The following is a 17757-nucleotide window of genomic DNA, read 5'->3' as shown; positions in this document are numbered from 1 at the left end:
CCCCGGACAAGACCTGCACACTGCACTTAAACTGTTTCTTGTACTGCGTTAATGGTTAAAAACTGTAAATAAAATACCATTTTAAAAACCCAACTCTCTTACAGTGTTCCTTTATGTACTATGTGCTATATATTTACACCTGAGGATAGCTAAATCCCATTTCATTATATTGTAATACTATATACCCCTGGTATATTGCCCCCTCAGCAAGTACTGGAATGCACGGCCAATTCTCGTTTTTGCTGTACACTGAAGACATTTGTGTACAAGTTCAAAAGATGAATACGAGACGACAGATCAGAATTTCAGCTCCCCCCCTCCCCCGATATTTACATCTAGATGTGTTATACAACTTAGTACACGCCACCCAATTTTTAGGTGAGCAAAAGTACTGGAACAGATAGTATTAAAGTTAATGATACTTGGTGGCATATCACTTGCTTGCAATAACTGCGTGATGTCGTACTTCAGGCATAGCATGAGAAGACATTTTAGAATTCAGCTGCAGAAAATGATGGACGAGTTTGGTTCTCCCATTGCTAGCCACGAGACCTGTGCCCCAATGAGCTGCGTACTGCAAAATAAACTGGGAGAGACTAACCATTTGATTACTCACAACCATGCACATAGGCCTGACATAGGCCAACGATCTGATTAAGAATACACTGAATTGTCCTATGTTCTTAAACTATTTTCTGTGGCGTGTCTATTATCGTTTCTTACAAGCGCTACATCAATACTGTTAAGAATTTCTGGAGTATTTAATGGGCCGTGCAGGTATTTGGACCGCACTGTGCGGTTCTTCAGCGTAGCTCAGTTTGGACCAGCTTTTGAGTTGTTTGGCTTCCCATAGGTTACTGAAGATAAAATGAATGATTGAATGATGTAAAGTATTGACACACTTGGTTGATTTTGAGCTTAGACAGCCACTAAGTGAATATTTAGTAACTTGCACGCTACGAGAGAAAAGTCGCATGCGTTTTAACATCAAATGAGATGCCTGGTTTCTTTTCAAAATCGTTTATTGGAATTTCATGTAGTACTTTACTACTTGTGCCCATCAAGTCACCACCCGATAACCTCCAGAAGAAATCATACTTTCATGAGCAGATTTTACGCAACGAGAAAGCAACACACTCGGCAAGTATACTGATAGTCCTGGGCTCACATTTGTTACAGAGCCATGTCAAGCCGTGCCGTTTGGTGAAGAAGCACTATAAACAGTATGGAAAATTTTGTACCCATCTCATGTGACTTTTTTTTTTAATTAACTTGTATTTTGATATTCAACGTTTGAATGTCTTAAGAGTTATGCGAGACCCTTTGTCAACATGTCTTAAGAGACTATTAAAATTTAAACAACCTGGAGTATTTAACACATCTTTAACTGTATAAATTTTGTTCTCCAAGTAGAGGGACATACTCAGGCAGAGTTAATTTACAAAATATGCTTTTCTTTCAGATGTCAAGAATTATTTATTGGTTCATATTTACAAAAGTGCATTGATAGTGAGGGCTTCAAATATTTTTCCTCTCTTTACTGAGATCAAAGCAAAAATGTTGTTCACAATGGTACAATAATCTACCTTAAAAGCATGCATATTTTAATCATTTAATTTCTTAATAGGTGAACGGGTTCCAGGTAGACACACCTGGCATACTGTTCCGCTTCAGAGAGAAGTCTGCTGCACAAGGCACTTTGAACTTCGCCGCCTCTCCCTCCCAGCATACCAACAGCAAGACATCACTGAGTTTAAGGAACAACTACATCTAACCCTTCCATACATTCACTTAAATAGATTTCTGCTCAACATAGTAAAAATTTTTACGTGATCAATATTTGTACATACTTGTCAATATATTTTGCTGACTTATCGAATCGCTCCTCAGATAAATATTACAAACTGGTTCCTCAGGAGAAACGTTTTGGCCAAAAGAAGAGAGAGCGAAACGGTCAAAAGAGAGGCAACATTCATACGTAATTACATTCTCACATGAACAAGGCCTGGTATAATTTAGTTTGGGGGGGGGGGGGGGGGGGGGGGTAACAAATGTCCTCATTCTCCCATGATCTGAAAATAGGACTGATTGGAGGTTAAGACCCTCAAGAAAGTGAAGCTAGTTTGTAGAAGCTGCTGAGCTTTTGTTTTAGCAGGTGGGAGATCTTCTCAAAGGAGGAGGGAGGAGGTGTTGGCTGGAAACTGCAGGCTTACATCATTTAGCGACAGGTTCAGAAGACTGGGACATCAACAGTGGTGGAAATAGTGTGATGGGACGACTGTACAGTTTCACAGAGTAAGCAGGATGGGGCGTGAGAAGAACATGTCAGCACATGTATCTGAAACATGGCTTTCAACTTCTCCGTGTTTTCGAATGCTGGATGAGCCACTGCAGTGTGATGTCTAGGAGGAACGACAGAAAGAACAGTTACAACAGAGGAAGACACATACAGGCTTAGAAGCCAACAAGTTACAATGAACATGCTAGCAAACATGCTACAAAAGTAATTGCATTTTCAATGATATAAATGCCATTCAGACACATGCCTACTTCATTTTATGCCAAAATTTCAACTTTAATATCACACCAATATGCGCTTGTTGAACATCCCCATTCCAGATTAGTGCTCAGTAAGGTTGAGGTCAGGGCTCTGTGCAGGCCACTCGAGTTCTTCCACACCAACCTTGGCAACCATGTCTTCATAGAGGTCGGTTTGTGCACAGGAGCATTGTCATGCTGCTACCTGTTTGGGCTTCTTAGGTCCAGTGAAGAGAAATCTTAATGCTACAGCACACAAAGACATTCTATACAATTTTGTGCTTCCACCTTTGAGGCAACAGTTTGGGGGAAGAACCACATATAGGTGTGATGGTCAGGCGTCCATATAGTGTACAATAATAACTTGTGCAATAAGAGAAACTGAGATGGCCATCAGAAAACACTGATTTTATGTTCCATGTTGATTTGGATGTTTGGATTAATTCTCTTGCTGACAGATCCATCTCTGGCCAAGCATTAACCTCCTGACAGTGGCTACCAGGTTTAGGGCAGCAGTATCCTAGTATCTAGCAGGTTTCATGATGCCATCTTTACAAAATCCCCTGAACCAATACCTGCAAAAAGGCCCTAAAGCATGAATAATCCACCACTGTTTCATATAACTACAGTTATATGAGGGCTTCTTCTTCTATGAAGTCAGTTTATTTCCCAAACATACTAATGGCGTGCACTGCCAAAATTCTATTCTGGTCCGACCACAACACATGATTTCACTTGAGGGCTGATGATGTTTAGGAGCTGCATTTTGTCATGTTATATATATATATATATATATATATATATATATATATATATATATATATATATATATATATATATATATATATATATATATATATATGTGTGTGTGTGTGTGTGTGTGTGTGTGTATGTATACATACATACATACACACACACACACATATATATACACACACACAAACACACACACAGTATCTCACGAAAGTGAGTACACCCCTCACATTTTTGTAAATATTTGATGAGGGGACAGCAAATATACACTGTTACACAAGCTGTACACTCACTACTTTACATTGTAGCAAAGTGTCATTTCTTCAGTGTCGTCACATGAAAAGATATCATCAAATATTTACAAACGTGCGAGGGGTGTACTCACTTTTGTGAGATACTGTGTATATACAGTATATATACACAGTATATATATATATATATATATATATATATATATATATATATATATATATATATATATATATATATATATATACACACACACACACACACACACAGTATCTGTAAAAGTGAGACATTTTAGTGTTTTAGGTTGTATTGTCAAGGTGACATTTATTAATTTTTTTACATGAATAATACATCCCGAGCACAGGAGCACCATCTTACCAATGTTGTCTTTCTCTTTGCACGAAATGGAGTAGCAGCAGATCTCCCGGTCTTGAATAGCAGCCAAGTTCCTGAAGCAAAAAAAAAAAAAAAGGAAAATAAAATTCAGTACCGGTAATGCAAGTTCCTTTGCTTGAATTTCTAGAGCATGCAGCTTACTGAGACTGGTATTTTGCTTAGCATCACATCGGTGATGCTGTTGTGTATATATAGTCTGTCCATAAAAAGAGTCACACAGTTCTGAGGTAAATTGGTCTCAAATGTATTTTCTTGTTCATTCTATAGATTGTGACCTGTGTACATATTTGCTAAATAAATAATATAAACACAAATAGTACCCCAGTGATCGTGAATCGAATATTGCTCGTGACTTTCTGAAATTTTCCAACCGAAAGCCATAGATAAACCCTAATGACCTTACAGAATTACATCCAGAGATTTCCAGCTATGCATGCCACAAATTTCCTCTATCACCACTGTGTTTTGTCTTAAACACTGATTATGTACATCAAGATAAACCTAAAGAACAATCCAAACTTGCCCAACGTTATTAATTCTTTGTGTTTCCTATGAAAATGTTTTTAAGGACATGACATAGGCAAGTTTTACTGAAGAACTGAGGGAAACACTGCCGTGCCACTGTCTTCTTCTGTCTTTTTGATACAGCAGGCTGGAAACCTAGCAGAGTTCAATATTGCATGCAGCCTATAGATGGCAGCACTTCCTTTGAAAATACAAGACTTTGATTATGTCATAAGAGACATCATTCTCACCAATACTTAAATGTCAATGACAAAAGGATGCCCTTTTTTTTTTTTTGTAAAGGTAAACATGTGAAACCTATGAAGCGTGCATTTATTTTCTGACTTAAATGAAGGACTCTAGAACTGAGTCCCCTAATAAGCATAAATGCAAGGCACAAATACACAGTTTTATAAGTAATGCATTTACAGTTGTGAGAATGAACAAAACGTCAGCATTTCTGAAGAAACCATTATAAAAATACACACTTATATACAGTCAATGGTCACTGTATTCGATATACCGAGCTTATACCCATTTTCATTTTCAGGTGCGTCTTCCATATAAGTGCACTTTGTAAGAATAATTAGTGATTGTAGCTCCTGACTGGAGCACAGTTTGTCAGTGCTCCTCGAACTCCCTCTTTTAGTGGGAAGCGTGATGCCATCTAAGTGTGTGTTCCACTGGAACGTGTATATTAGTACCTCAGTGACGCTGATTTTAAGCATTGTGTATTCTTAACAGGGAGTTTAACGTCATTTGTTAGTCCACCTTCCTCTTTTCCGTGTACAAATTATGCTGAGGTTATGACACTGAGGTTTTTAATAACCTCAACATGACTGCAGTAACCGATAAGAGGTTACACTGAAGGAATGGGAAGAGGGGTACAGACAAAGTGCTTATGACAACAGATTGCGATCAGTGACTGTATACCATTACATTCTGTAGGTATTTCAGTGCTAATGAATGTAGGCATAAGCTGTGAGAACCTAATAAAAGGTGTCCACTGAGTGTATACATAAAGCCAACGTTAAAGCTGGTTCAGATTCATAGAGAAAGAAATAGATGAGGTACTTACATTTTTTCAATAAGCTGTTTCTCATCCAACGCATTAGGTAGATCCCTCTTGTTACCAAGTACCAATACCTGACATACAACATTTTAAAGATTAATAGCTTGGCATGTGAGAGAATTGTGGGAAATGTAGAATAGGACTTACAGGGATTCCTTGTAACTGTGGTTTCTCTAACAGATTATGCAGCTCGTTCCTGGACGCTTCTACTTTGTCTCGATCTGCTGCATCCACCATGTACCTTTTGTAGGAGAATAAGACATTGTAATGTGTCTGAAAATGAAAGATACTGTCTTAACAAGGACACAATTCCCTAATTGGCCTTCACTTGTCAAGTATTAAAACAGCTCCCATTTCCTGTAGAAAAACCACCTCAGATGGACGATCATTGAAGAGATTGTCAGTCTGAAGGAAAGGAGTGAAAATGAAGACTGAGAAGCATTCTAAGGAAATTAAATGTAAGGTAATAGAATTTCATAGCTTAGGAGTAGGGTATAAATAGATCAATAGTAAGGAAGTGGAAACTGCCTCACACCATCTAAGCGCTACGTAGACAAGGCCATCCCTCAGAACTCGGCGTTAAAACAGACAGAGACTGGTGAGGGAGATCACAATGAGGCCAACAGTCACTCTAAAGAAGTTACAGAGTACAGTGGCTGAGAGTGGAGTGAAGGTGCACCAAACAACCATTTCAGAAGTTCTGAATGATTCAAGAAGAGCCATATGAAAGCACAAGGGTGATGCAGTAAAGATTTTTTTTTTTATACCAAGATCAAGATACTGCATTTGGGCCAGTTTCAAAGCACTATGTGTGGTGCACAGTTAACACAGGCCATACCTAGAATAACATCGTCCCTACAGTGAAATATGGTGGTGACTGCATCATGTTCTGGAGATGCTTTTCATGTGCAGACCCTGAGCTTCTTGTCAAAACTGAAGAGAGAATGGATGGAGCAAAATACAAGTGGATATTATGAGCGAAGCTAACGCTTTGGAGAAACTCCACCTTTCAGCGGTAAATTGATTCCACAAGGCCAAAGCAATGCAAGAGTGGTTTTAAATAAATAAATAAATAAATAAATAAATAAAAATCTCAACCACATTGAAAAAAAAATGTCACTCGGTTTGAAAATTGCAGTCCACAAACCAACCTGAAGGACCTGGAGCAAATCAGCCAGGAAGAATGGGTGAAAATCACTCCCAAACAGTGTGAAAGGCTGGTAAGAACTTACCACAACAGCATTAAAGCTGTTATTGCAAAATAAATAAATAAATAAATAAGGTGGTTCTAACAAGTACAACTTTGAATGGGTTGAATGCTTTTTTTTTAAAATATCTGCTAACAAATAATACATTTTGACTTTGAAAATTTACTTTAGGAGCACATTGATTTGCGAAAAATATTCTGGATAGAACAATCTGTGTAAGTGCCATTTCAGACGATGTCTCTATGTGTGTGTGTGTATATATTATATATATATATATATATATATATATATATATATATATATATATATATATATATATATATATATATATATATATATATATGTGTGTGTGTATGTATGTATGTATGTATGTATGTATGTATGTATGTATGTGTGTGTGTATATATATATATATATATATATATATATATATATATATATATATATATATATATATATATATATACATACACACACATACATACACACACACATACATTTACACACATACATACACAAAAAATTTTTTCCAGTTGCCCATTAATGAATCATTGCCAGTAGCACAACAGGCTGTATGCTATATTTAAGAACAGGAACTAATAAGCATTGCTCATTAGGGGCATTTTCTCTGAAAATCTCTGAATATCTCTGGGTACCAACGAAAGATTATTACACACCTCTTCTTAGAAGTGTTTTTATTTTCACCGTTGTGTTTACGTCTTATTAATACGTCAGAATAAGCATTCAGAATGTCTAAACGATCACGAAAAACATACAGTGAAATGGCAAACAATGATTAAACTGAAACTGGTACTGTACAGTTCAAGAATCCTAACCACATTTTAAACAGTATATGCATGGACATTAGGGAAGAAAATCAGACACTCACACTATGGCATTCACTCCTCGACAGTACCGTTCCCACATGCTCCTAAACCTGGGTTGTCCCCCTATATCCCAGATCTGGAGAGAATAACAATAAAGATCAGATTAGACTGGTGCATACACGTCAGCTTTTACGTCCTAGTCCTGCACATACATTAAAATAGAAATTCGCCACAGGAGACAGGAAGTAGGAAACTGTACCTTAATCGTGACGTTTCCTTTCGTGACCTTCCGCATGTTGAATCCAACTGTTGGAATCATGTCTTCACTGAACTGTCCAGACTAAAAATTAAATTGAGGAAAAAGGGGAGAAAAAAAAAAAACACCCCTTAAAATATTGATCACAGTTTCCTTTAGTCTTATCACTGTCATATTTACAGTAAGCTGTGTTTATCTGCTGACATTTTCATGATTAACTTCTTAGCATGAGACGTAGCTTCTGCAGTGAAGATACCATCAACTGCAAGAGAAAGAGTGATTTGCGTATTTTCAATTAAGATATTTGTCCCAGCTGCCCACTGTGATCTGCTTTCGAAGCTGAATGACTATGATCATATCTCTATCCATTTAGCCTAACAGTACACATGATCAGGGAGACGTCTTTTCATAGTGCTGTAAAAGGTGTGTCTTTGGGTGATTAGTCTGTAACCACCACACGGCTGCCAGTGCAATAGTAGCAGGGATCAACGTTTTTTTGTTAAAGTATCTTTTTGGACAGTTATCATTATCTTTAGAAATACTGCTAAACATAGTACACTTCTCACAGTCGCATGCACTATACATATTATACATGGCCGAATACTATGTTGACACCTGACTATCATGTTTCATAAACATTAGCACAGAGTTGGTCCCCTCTTTGCTGTCGTAACTCTTTTTGGAAGGCTTTCCAATAGATTTAGGAATGTGGCTGTGTGGGGATTTCTGACAATTAAGCCACAGTTCAGCCCAAAAAAATGTTCAGTGGGGTTCGGATCAGGCCACTCGACTTCATGGACCTCACTTTGTGCACGGGGCATTGCCATGCTGGAACAGGTTAGATCCCGTGAAGAGAAATCTTAAAGTTAGAGCAGGAACTCTAACTTGGATCATTCTGAAGTTTTAAAATGTTTAAATGACCTAAAAAAACCATGAAATGTCATTCTACAGAACTCACCGAGTTAAGTGAGGCGGCTGAATTATTAGAAACTGCTGCACATCCCGAGGTGGTAATACATCGGGGGTGCATTATTTTCTAATAGTTCAACGGCCCGTCGTGGATTATTTAGGTTGTGTCACAGCTACCACACCTCAAGACATCATTCAGATGTTTTATTTCAAGACCTTTGTAAGGTTTTGTCCTTAAATCGCTCGTGTGGAACTAATTTATTATGGAGCTGCAACAACTAATCGATAATAATCGATGATGAAAATCGTTGTCAACGAATCTCATTATGGATTAGTTGGTCTGCGGCGGCACGGGGGAGATTTACTCATTACGTTACTTCGGTTCAGAAAACACGCTTCGGAGAGTAAATACTAACGTTGCGTCCCAAAGGACGTACTATACACTTACACTATGTACTCTACCGTCTAGTGTATGAATTTTAGAAAGGTAATATCATCTCAAATGGAACACTAGCAGGTTTTTACTAACTGGAAGTATAATCCACTTCCTAGTCGACGGCGCTTGACGTCACACGCACGTAATGCGACACCGCTAGCTTTAGCCTCAGAGTCACCGAAACTGACTTTCCTCAGTTTACTGTTTCTGTCAGCGTTATCTTTTATTCCCAACATGACCTCCAAGTCCTCTAAGGCAGGGAGCATTTTATATTAAACACCGCAGAGAAGATTAATAAACTTTATAAAGCGGAGTTTGTGGAGCACGGAAGCATGACAGTGACGCGGTCGCGAGTTGCTTAAAAGGTTTAGTTTAATTCTAGTTTATTGTCATTATATGCTGTATTTGTGCGCTTGCAGTGTAACTTCTGTCGTTTATTATAACGGAAGTGAATCGTTAGTAACGAGCCCGTGCTGCTCCTCACACGCAAGGCTGATGCACAGTGTAGCGCAAGTAAGATCTGTAATGTCTAATTAAAGCACTATGATCAAAAGTAAACAAATAAAATAGTATGTCTAAAGGCAGCGAGTAAAAAATAATATATATTCTGGTGTGTGTGTGTGTGTGTGTGTGTGTTGGGGGGGGTTCTTTTCTGTTTTGGTCAAACAGTTGTGTAAAGTTTATATAGTAGTCTGAAGTTTATACTTGTAACACTCAGTTTGTGGATTTTGTTTTCAATAAACAACAACAAAAAAAGAGGCACTGAAAGTTTGCCCCGCCCCATCCAATTAATCGATAAATAATCGGCCAACTAATCGACTAGGAAAATAATCGTTAGTTGCAGCCCTATTTTATTACACATCCCATCTCAAGCCTCTCGATAATTCCAAAACGTCATTTTATAGCTAGTAACGGAGGCTTGATCCATTTATATGCTGTAACGAGAGAGAGAGAGAGAGAGAGCGAGAGAGAGAGCGAGAGAGAGAGCGAGAGAGAGAGCGAGAGAGAGAGAGAGAGCGCACGCACAGGGCTTTTTTTCCCCATTTCATCTTGATAATATAAAAATAGAACAAATAAATACATATCGATACGCCTACTTGTTCACAGGGTTTTTCGTTTTTTTTTTATTATTATTATTATTATTATTACTGCAGAAAATACAACAAATAAATAAATGAATATTCATACTTGTTCACCGGCTTATCACATGTGTTCTCTCTCTCTAATAGCTGCATATTAATGGCTCAAGCATCCGCTTCGCCTCGTGGCCACATTACCACCTTGTGTGCGCGTAATTTTTTGAATAATTCAACGGCCCGTCACCGATTAATACTTATTTATTTCTGGAAAATCTCATTTTCTGTCATTTTGTTTGTTGTTAGCGCGGAGTGCTGTGGTGGACAGTAGGCTAACTTTTCGGTCAGTTCGGTTCACTCTGTGAACTGATATGGACGCTGTACTGCGGCCGAGACCTGACTGGAACTACTGTAGCTGTGCATTTACTGAAAAATAATTGCACACCTCAGAACTCAGTAACTTTTTCCTCAAGTGACAAGACTAAAGGCAGCGAGCTGAATGATGCTGATGATTAGAGTGGTTTCCCGTCATAAACCATAAACTTATAATCAGAGTGTTGGTGTCTTTCCAGTGGAGCTTGAATGGAGATTTTAATTAATATTTCTTCCCTTTTCACTTTTAGGGGTAAACCGACTTTAAAATACTAAAACATTACTTCTGGTTGGCTACATGCAAATATATATATATATATATATATATATATATATATATATATATATATATATATATATATATATATATATATATATATTTGAGTTCAGCAAAGCAATGAAGCTCAACAGAGCATGAAGCTATACATCTGCCCACACTCGTGCCTGTACCGCTTTCCCATTAAAGGCAAAACATTTTCTCTATACTGTCCACCCCCACGCAAATATGCTTGGTATGCAGCCAAGATTTCAGAGAAATCTGTCTTTCTAATCACATAAACATGACCAAGTGGTTTCTTTGCAAGTGTTCACGTCGCTGGTAGATGGTGGGACTGCAAAAAAAAACAAGATGTGGGTTTTAGTTAGGAGAGGCATTCACCTGAGTTTTTTTCTTCCCCATGTCATCAGCACAAAGAGTAATGGTATTTACACGGCAGTGTGTATGTTCAGAGAGAGATATCTCAAGCCACATGACATCTAGATATACACTGTAATCTGGAGTGACTGAAAATTAAACGTCCCTACTAGGGCTACAACTAAAGATTATTTTCATAATCGGTTAATCGCCCGATTACGTTTTTTGATTAATAATTTTTTTACGGATGCACAAAAAAAAGCATTGATAAATCAATGTACAGTCCCAAATTAATAACAAAAATCTTATTACAAATGTTATTTGCGCTCCCAATGTTTATCACCACGGCTACAATTTCAGTGAGGAGCAATGCGGTCGTTACTAATAGATCGCTCCCATTGTAATAAATGACAAATACAGCATATAATGACAATAATCTCAAGTTAAACGCAACTTTTTAAGCAACTCACACCAGTTTCCTCAAGCCCTCCACACAGTGGAGCATTTTGGATATTTAAACACGTTTGTGCTCGTGCATCACTGTCACGTGTCCGTGCTACACAAGCTCCGCATTGTAAAGTTAAGATGTTACAGTCTTCTTCACGGCACTTAATATAAAATGAGGACTTGGAGTCGGAAGTAGTCTGACGTTTATATTTGTACCACTCAGTTTGTGGATTTTATTTTAAATAAACGGAAAAATGGTACTGAAAGTTCCCTCCCCTCCATCCGATTAATCGAAAAAAATAGCCGGACAACTAATCAATTATGAAAATAATCGTTAGTTGCAGCCCTAATGTGTGTGTGTATATATTATATATATAAAAATATATACACACATTAAATGACATACTCCCTGTTGGGCGGAAATAATGAGTCACTTTGAAAGTTGTCCGGCTTGATGAGAACATCATTACTGTATGTACCGAGTTTGGTGACTGTAGGTAAAACTGACCCCATCACTTTAGTCAAAAGGGGGTGCTACAGAGCCCCTCCTCCACGCCCTAGTCTTATGCCACTGGTATACTTGTTTTTTTTTGTTTTGTTTTGTTTTTTTACACGTACACTAGCGTATGCACACAGTCGTATGCTTAGCCTGTCAAAGTATACTCCGTTTGACATGTACGTGTTTACAGGTGGTTGACGTGTACGCATTACGACAACTTGCACTACCCCTCCTGGCCTACAAGAGTCAGTACAGAGCAAAATTTCATGTGTTTTGAGCATGATAAGGGCCCCCCAAAAAATCCTTAAGAAAACAATAGGGCCCTGCACACTTTCAGTGCTTGAGCCCTAATCAGATATAAATAAGTATCATATAATACAGAGGACCTAACAACCCAGGAGACTCATGCATAGTCCGGCCTGGCTAAACAGTACATCGTTGTAGTCCTCTTGCGGTAGTGGTAATTACTGCTCGTCATATAGTTCCCCTAATCTGCATAAAGATGTATAGCACACTATAGTTTGGAACTCTGGCACTTTGAAAGCATTAATACGTCAGAAGAAGAAAGGTCTGTGGCTATTGCTAAGCCGCTGTGACTGCTTATGCGCATAACACCACATGACCAAAGCCGTCACATGACGCCCACTGCCTCAACCAAGGTGGCTACGCGAGTCTTGTGACGAACAGAAGCATCCCCCTCACCTGGTCTGAACGTAACCTAATGTATGTATGTACACATGCGAACGTGCACAAACACGCACACCTACGTTAGATCCTGAGACTTAAGGCTACATGGTGTGATTGAAATAAGATGTACAGTACACAGTACTGACGTGACATGGGAAAATACTGACGTGCATTATTCTGACAGGGGGGGGGGGTAGGGTGGTTAGGTGAATTTTCATCTTTTAAATTGCTAGAAAGAGTAGTAATGGCCTTTCTTTTTAGTTATTTTACAAAACTGTTCCTCAAACCAGTCTTGTAAACGTTACAGTGCTATTCCCCATAGGGCGATAAGCCACTACAGTACTACAATGCTAGATCATAATAAGTGGTGTCACAGTCAGGTGTTCTGTGGTAGAATTCAAGTCATTTTTCCTTTGCAAAAGAGGAAGATTGGAGGGGCCAAAGGGTATGTAAAAGACCAGAGTTGCTCTAAAATCATTTCACCATGCAGGCTTGTTTCCACACATGACACAATATAACAGGAACTAGTCACTAATACTCACCCTCGACCAAATGTCTTCTTAGGATACGTAGTGACATGATAGTAGCATTGCACAGGGTACTGAAAGAATCAAACCTTTTCGACACTACACGGCAAACAGTTCAAGTAGGCTATATAATATCCGATACTTTCAATGGTGGTTTTAAACAAATCAACGCTAATCTGATGCGGCATTCTGTCTGCAGATGAATCAGAATGTGCATGTTCATTTGACACTCTTGGTTGGAAACACGCACACGCAGAACATTTTTTTTTACAAAATAATAATTTTGGCAAAGAGTGAGATTTTCCCCAGATTTGGGCCAACGCCGTCATCACGACGTGCATTCAGTCAAAGCCCTCTTCGATTCCTGTGCCTCGAACATGAGTACAACTAAAAGGTCTGACTATCATTGCATACATACATGCAATAGACTAAGCTGCCTTGAAAGCACCCATTGAGTGCATTTATTAGCAAAAAAATTGTGTTTAACACACCACTTCTGTAATGCATGCATTTCAAACTCTGATCACAATCATACAGATGCTTAGACACTTTGGTTCTGTATGATTTTTAAGGTGGTTGTGCGTATTGTAGCGGTGTTCTGTCCTACCAATGGTTTCTCTGCATGCACTGAACTATTTAATGTCGGATGTTCTGAGGATAAGATTCTTATATATTCTCTTTGTGACAAGACAATCTACAGACTAAAAATATGCTACCGATAGTTTTATACTGGAAGAATTATCTGGCAGGTGTACGCTATGGTCGGATTGGGGCTGGGCGATATACCAATAAATCCTGACACTTGAGGTCATTTCTACAATAGACCATACGTATCACAATATATTATCTAGCTGACAAACTGTCTGCAAAACAGTAGTAAAATAAATAAAAAATAAACGTTAAACTGAGTTTGATGATACTTTTCTTTAATGCCTACAAAGACAAGGAAGGTTAAGTTGTTTTTTTTAAATTGTCAAATCAAATCAACGGAATCCATTCAGTACCATTCAATTTGTAATTACTAAAGACAAAAATACATCATCATACCAATGATATCTAAGAAAAGTGTTTCATGTAACCATTTATCATGACACTGATATTACACTGATACAGTGCCCTCCACTAATATTGGCACCCTTGGTAAATATTAGCAAAAGAAGGCTGAGAAAAATTGTCGTTATTGTTTAACCTTTTGATCATTTGTTCAAGAATATCACAAAAATACTCTGCTCTCATAGATATCAAACAATTGCAAACACAACACAGGTTTACCAAAAATTCTTTTTTAAATAAAGTATCTCACAAAAGTGAGTACACCCCTGACATTTTTGTACGTATTTGATGATATCTTTTCATGTGACAACACTGAAGAAATGACACTGTGCTACAATGTAAAGTAGTGAGTGTACAGCTTGTGTAACAGTGTAAATTTGCTGTCCCCTCAAAATAACTCAACACACAGCCATTAATGTCTAAACCGCTGTCAACAAAAGGGAGTACACCCCTCAAGCAACTGCTTGTATGGTAGGTTCATTATTATTCTTAATGAAAAACACAACAACGACAAAACAGTACAAGGACAAACTAGCGTATATTAAACAAAGAACTTTTTAAACCAAATCTTCTGCCACCGTCTTGTCAGTCAGCTCGCCTCACTCGTTACGTGATAAAAGAAATCTGATCAGTGCTGCGACTCGGAGTCATTCGGCTCATGCCGAATTGAGCAGACGCGTTCAGTTTTTAATTGCAGCGTCCGTTCTCTAACTGAACTAAATGATTTTTATTACTGTAAAAAAGCAAAACAACAGTGGGGGTGGTGCCGCGGTGGGCAAGTGATGTAATTGTTGTGCGGCCGAACACCGTGTAATACCGGGAACACTGACTATCGCAGCATGTCTAATCAGGCATTATAGGAGAAGACTCAGAACTGGTATCTTTGCAAAGGGAGATAGCACAAAGTATTGACTAAAAAGTAGGGCAGGGTATTGCGACCAATTTGGCGATTTGATTCGATTCTTATTTATATGGTTTTGATTCTATACCGATCCGTTATCAACATTTCATTTAAAATGTTACTTTTGCAGACATGGAATCCATATTTTAATATAAATGCCGGTAAACTGAAACACTCCCACTTAGCTATATTACCGAAATACACATTTACATTAACAATAAGGTCCACACAATTATACGTAATTACTTTTTAGTTTTACTTTGAGTAGTAAACAATATGACAAGAAATCATAAATATGTGCACGCAAGGTAAGCACAAACTGCATATTACTGTCAAATTTTAATTTAATAAAATAAAATAGAAACGTTCTCAATGTGCAACGGTGAAATTCATGAACTTGAAGCACGTTCAAGAAATGAAACAGTTTTCAAAATTCAAAACGTGAAAGACATGTTCAGGAACGAGAGGCGAACTACACATAATATCCCCGTCCTCCCGAGTAAAGCACGCGCATTAAGAATCGATTCTGGGATTTCCCAAATCGATATCGTTTCGTTAAACTGAAGATCGATTAAAATCGGAGAATCGATATTTTTTTACCCAGCCCTACTAAAAAGGTGCGAATAATTGTTGTACATCTATACTTAGTTGTTGTTTTTTTTTTAAATAAACCTGTGTTTTGTTTTGCAATTGTTTGATATACATGAGAGCAGAGTATTTTTTCGTGGATTTTTTATTTTTTTAAACAAAAGATTAAACAATTAAGACAATTTGTCACAGCCTTCTATTTACCACGGGTGCCAATATTAGTGCAGGGCACTGTGTATCGCCCAGGCCTAGGTCAGATCATTTCTTTAATGAAGCATGACAAATCTTTAAAACATCAGAAGCAGGATCTCTCTCCCACTGTGTGAAGGTATATCGATTGGATGATGACAGACTTGACTTTGCACCATACTCCAACATTGTTTAGGATCTAACAGCCGTGGCATTGCTTTAATTTGCCTCAATGTACAAGGTTTACAAACTGGCAGGACATGTTGAGTGTGTGCAAAATTACCAGTGTGTGATACAAAACGGGGACACGGAGATCATAAACTGAATTAACATTACCGAGGTACACGGAATAGCAGGGACTTTACGCCGGTGAATAACCCGTGATTTTTAATTTCCTAGCAAACCCTGGAGAGGTCTGGGCGGTTTAGTTTTCATACACGCTGCACCACAACACACTTTCCGTCATCGGGACGAATTTAACATGCCATGACATGAATTAACAATACACTTACAGTAATGCAGCTGTATCCAAGGCCCTGTATGATCACATTTAAGATTAGCTAATCAGCTACATGACACTGCCTGTTCGAAGCTAGCTAACTAACCTACAACGTCTAGCTCGGTACTATCTGAATAATATCTCATTCAATACATATAAATTAACTACTAAGATAGCTGTGGATACACGACGGTACATGTTTGTTTTTTTTGTTTGTTTTTAAATATACACACACATACATATATATCGCCGCTGGCAAAATAACAGCTACAAGGTTTATAGGCCACAGATAGCTAAGCTAGCTCGCAGACTAAGGCGAGTAGGTTAACTAGCTTGTAGCTAAGTGTTGCTCCTTCTTTCCTTACATTGAGTAGTTATCCTGGTAAAGTTTATAATCTTAAACTTTTTATATATCTGGTTACATTCATGAAAACCTCAATGCCATTCGTACACCTGTGTCATACAGCAGGTTAACACAGGCTAGCCAGCTAAGCTACATTACAAAGAGTGGGTGATAAACACTTACAGCTATCACATTGACAAACGTGGTTTTGCCTGAGTACTGAAGCCCAACAAGCGTTAACTCCATCTCTTCCTTCCAGAACAGGGACTTAACCCAGTCTAGGAAACGGTTAATCAGCGCCAACATTTCTCCGAGTGATAAATTCCCCCACTTTGGCTTTGTTTGTGTGAACGCACTCGGGCTGTGAGCAGCAACAGCAGCAGGATGTTTGGGAGGAACTGCCCGCTTGTCATATGACCGTGATGCGATTACTATTACTGCTTCACACTGCTGCTCATTACACGCCTGTAACTAACAGACAAGCAGTTACACTAAATTCCTTCTGACATAGAGAGCAAATACAAAGGAATACAAACCCGTACGAATTACCTGTATTTAAATTAGATCGAATAAAACTTGTGGCTTTAACACAATATAAACAATATGGTGCATACAGTGACTTGCATAAGTAGTCACCCCTTTTTGTAGTGGATATGGGATATGTCTCCATCACGGGTCTCTTAGAGAGAAGCATGTTTACATGTACAGCAGACACCCTTATCCAGAGCAGCTTACATTTTGATCTCATTTATACAGTTGAGCAGTTGAGGGTTGAAGGCCTTGTTCGGTGGGTG

At 38.2% G+C, this 17757-nt stretch overlaps 1 protein-coding gene across 1 annotated transcript; it reads right to left on the bottom strand.

Moving 5' to 3' along the window:
• Nucleotides 1-1433: 1433 nt before the first annotated feature.
• arl8ba (ADP-ribosylation factor-like 8Ba) lies at nt 1434-17380 on the bottom strand. The gene is made up of 7 exons (XM_017479956.3): nt 17147-17380; nt 7807-7887; nt 7610-7683; nt 5660-5753; nt 5519-5586; nt 3919-3989; nt 1434-2402 (listed from the first exon to the last, which is right to left on the bottom strand). The coding sequence occupies exons 1-7, from the start codon at nt 17267-17269 to the stop codon at nt 2353-2355; spliced, it is 561 nt and encodes a 186-aa protein (XP_017335445.1). The 5' UTR covers nt 17270-17380; the 3' UTR covers nt 1434-2352.
• Nucleotides 17381-17757: the final 377 nt, after the last annotated feature.

This window comes from Ictalurus punctatus, chromosome 11 (genome assembly GCF_001660625.3).
Source record: "Ictalurus punctatus breed USDA103 chromosome 11, Coco_2.0, whole genome shotgun sequence".
Taxonomy (NCBI): Eukaryota; Metazoa; Chordata; class Actinopteri; order Siluriformes; family Ictaluridae; genus Ictalurus; species Ictalurus punctatus.
The sequence above is the reverse complement of the archived record's forward strand: the minus strand, read 5'-3'. Positions and strand labels throughout refer to the sequence as shown.

Coding starts and splice junctions, on each gene's coding strand:
- arl8ba (XM_017479956.3), bottom strand. CDS start 17,269: ATGTTGGCGCTGATTAACCGTTTCCTAGACTGGGTTAAGTCCCTGTTC. Junction 5,754..7,609: donor CGAGGAGTGAATGCCATAGT/GTGAGTGTCTGA, acceptor CTCCTACAAAAG/GTACATGGTGGATGCAGCAG. Junction 5,587..5,659: donor CACAGTTACAAGGAATCCCT/GTAAGTCCTATT, acceptor GTTGTATGTCAG/GTATTGGTACTTGGTAACAA.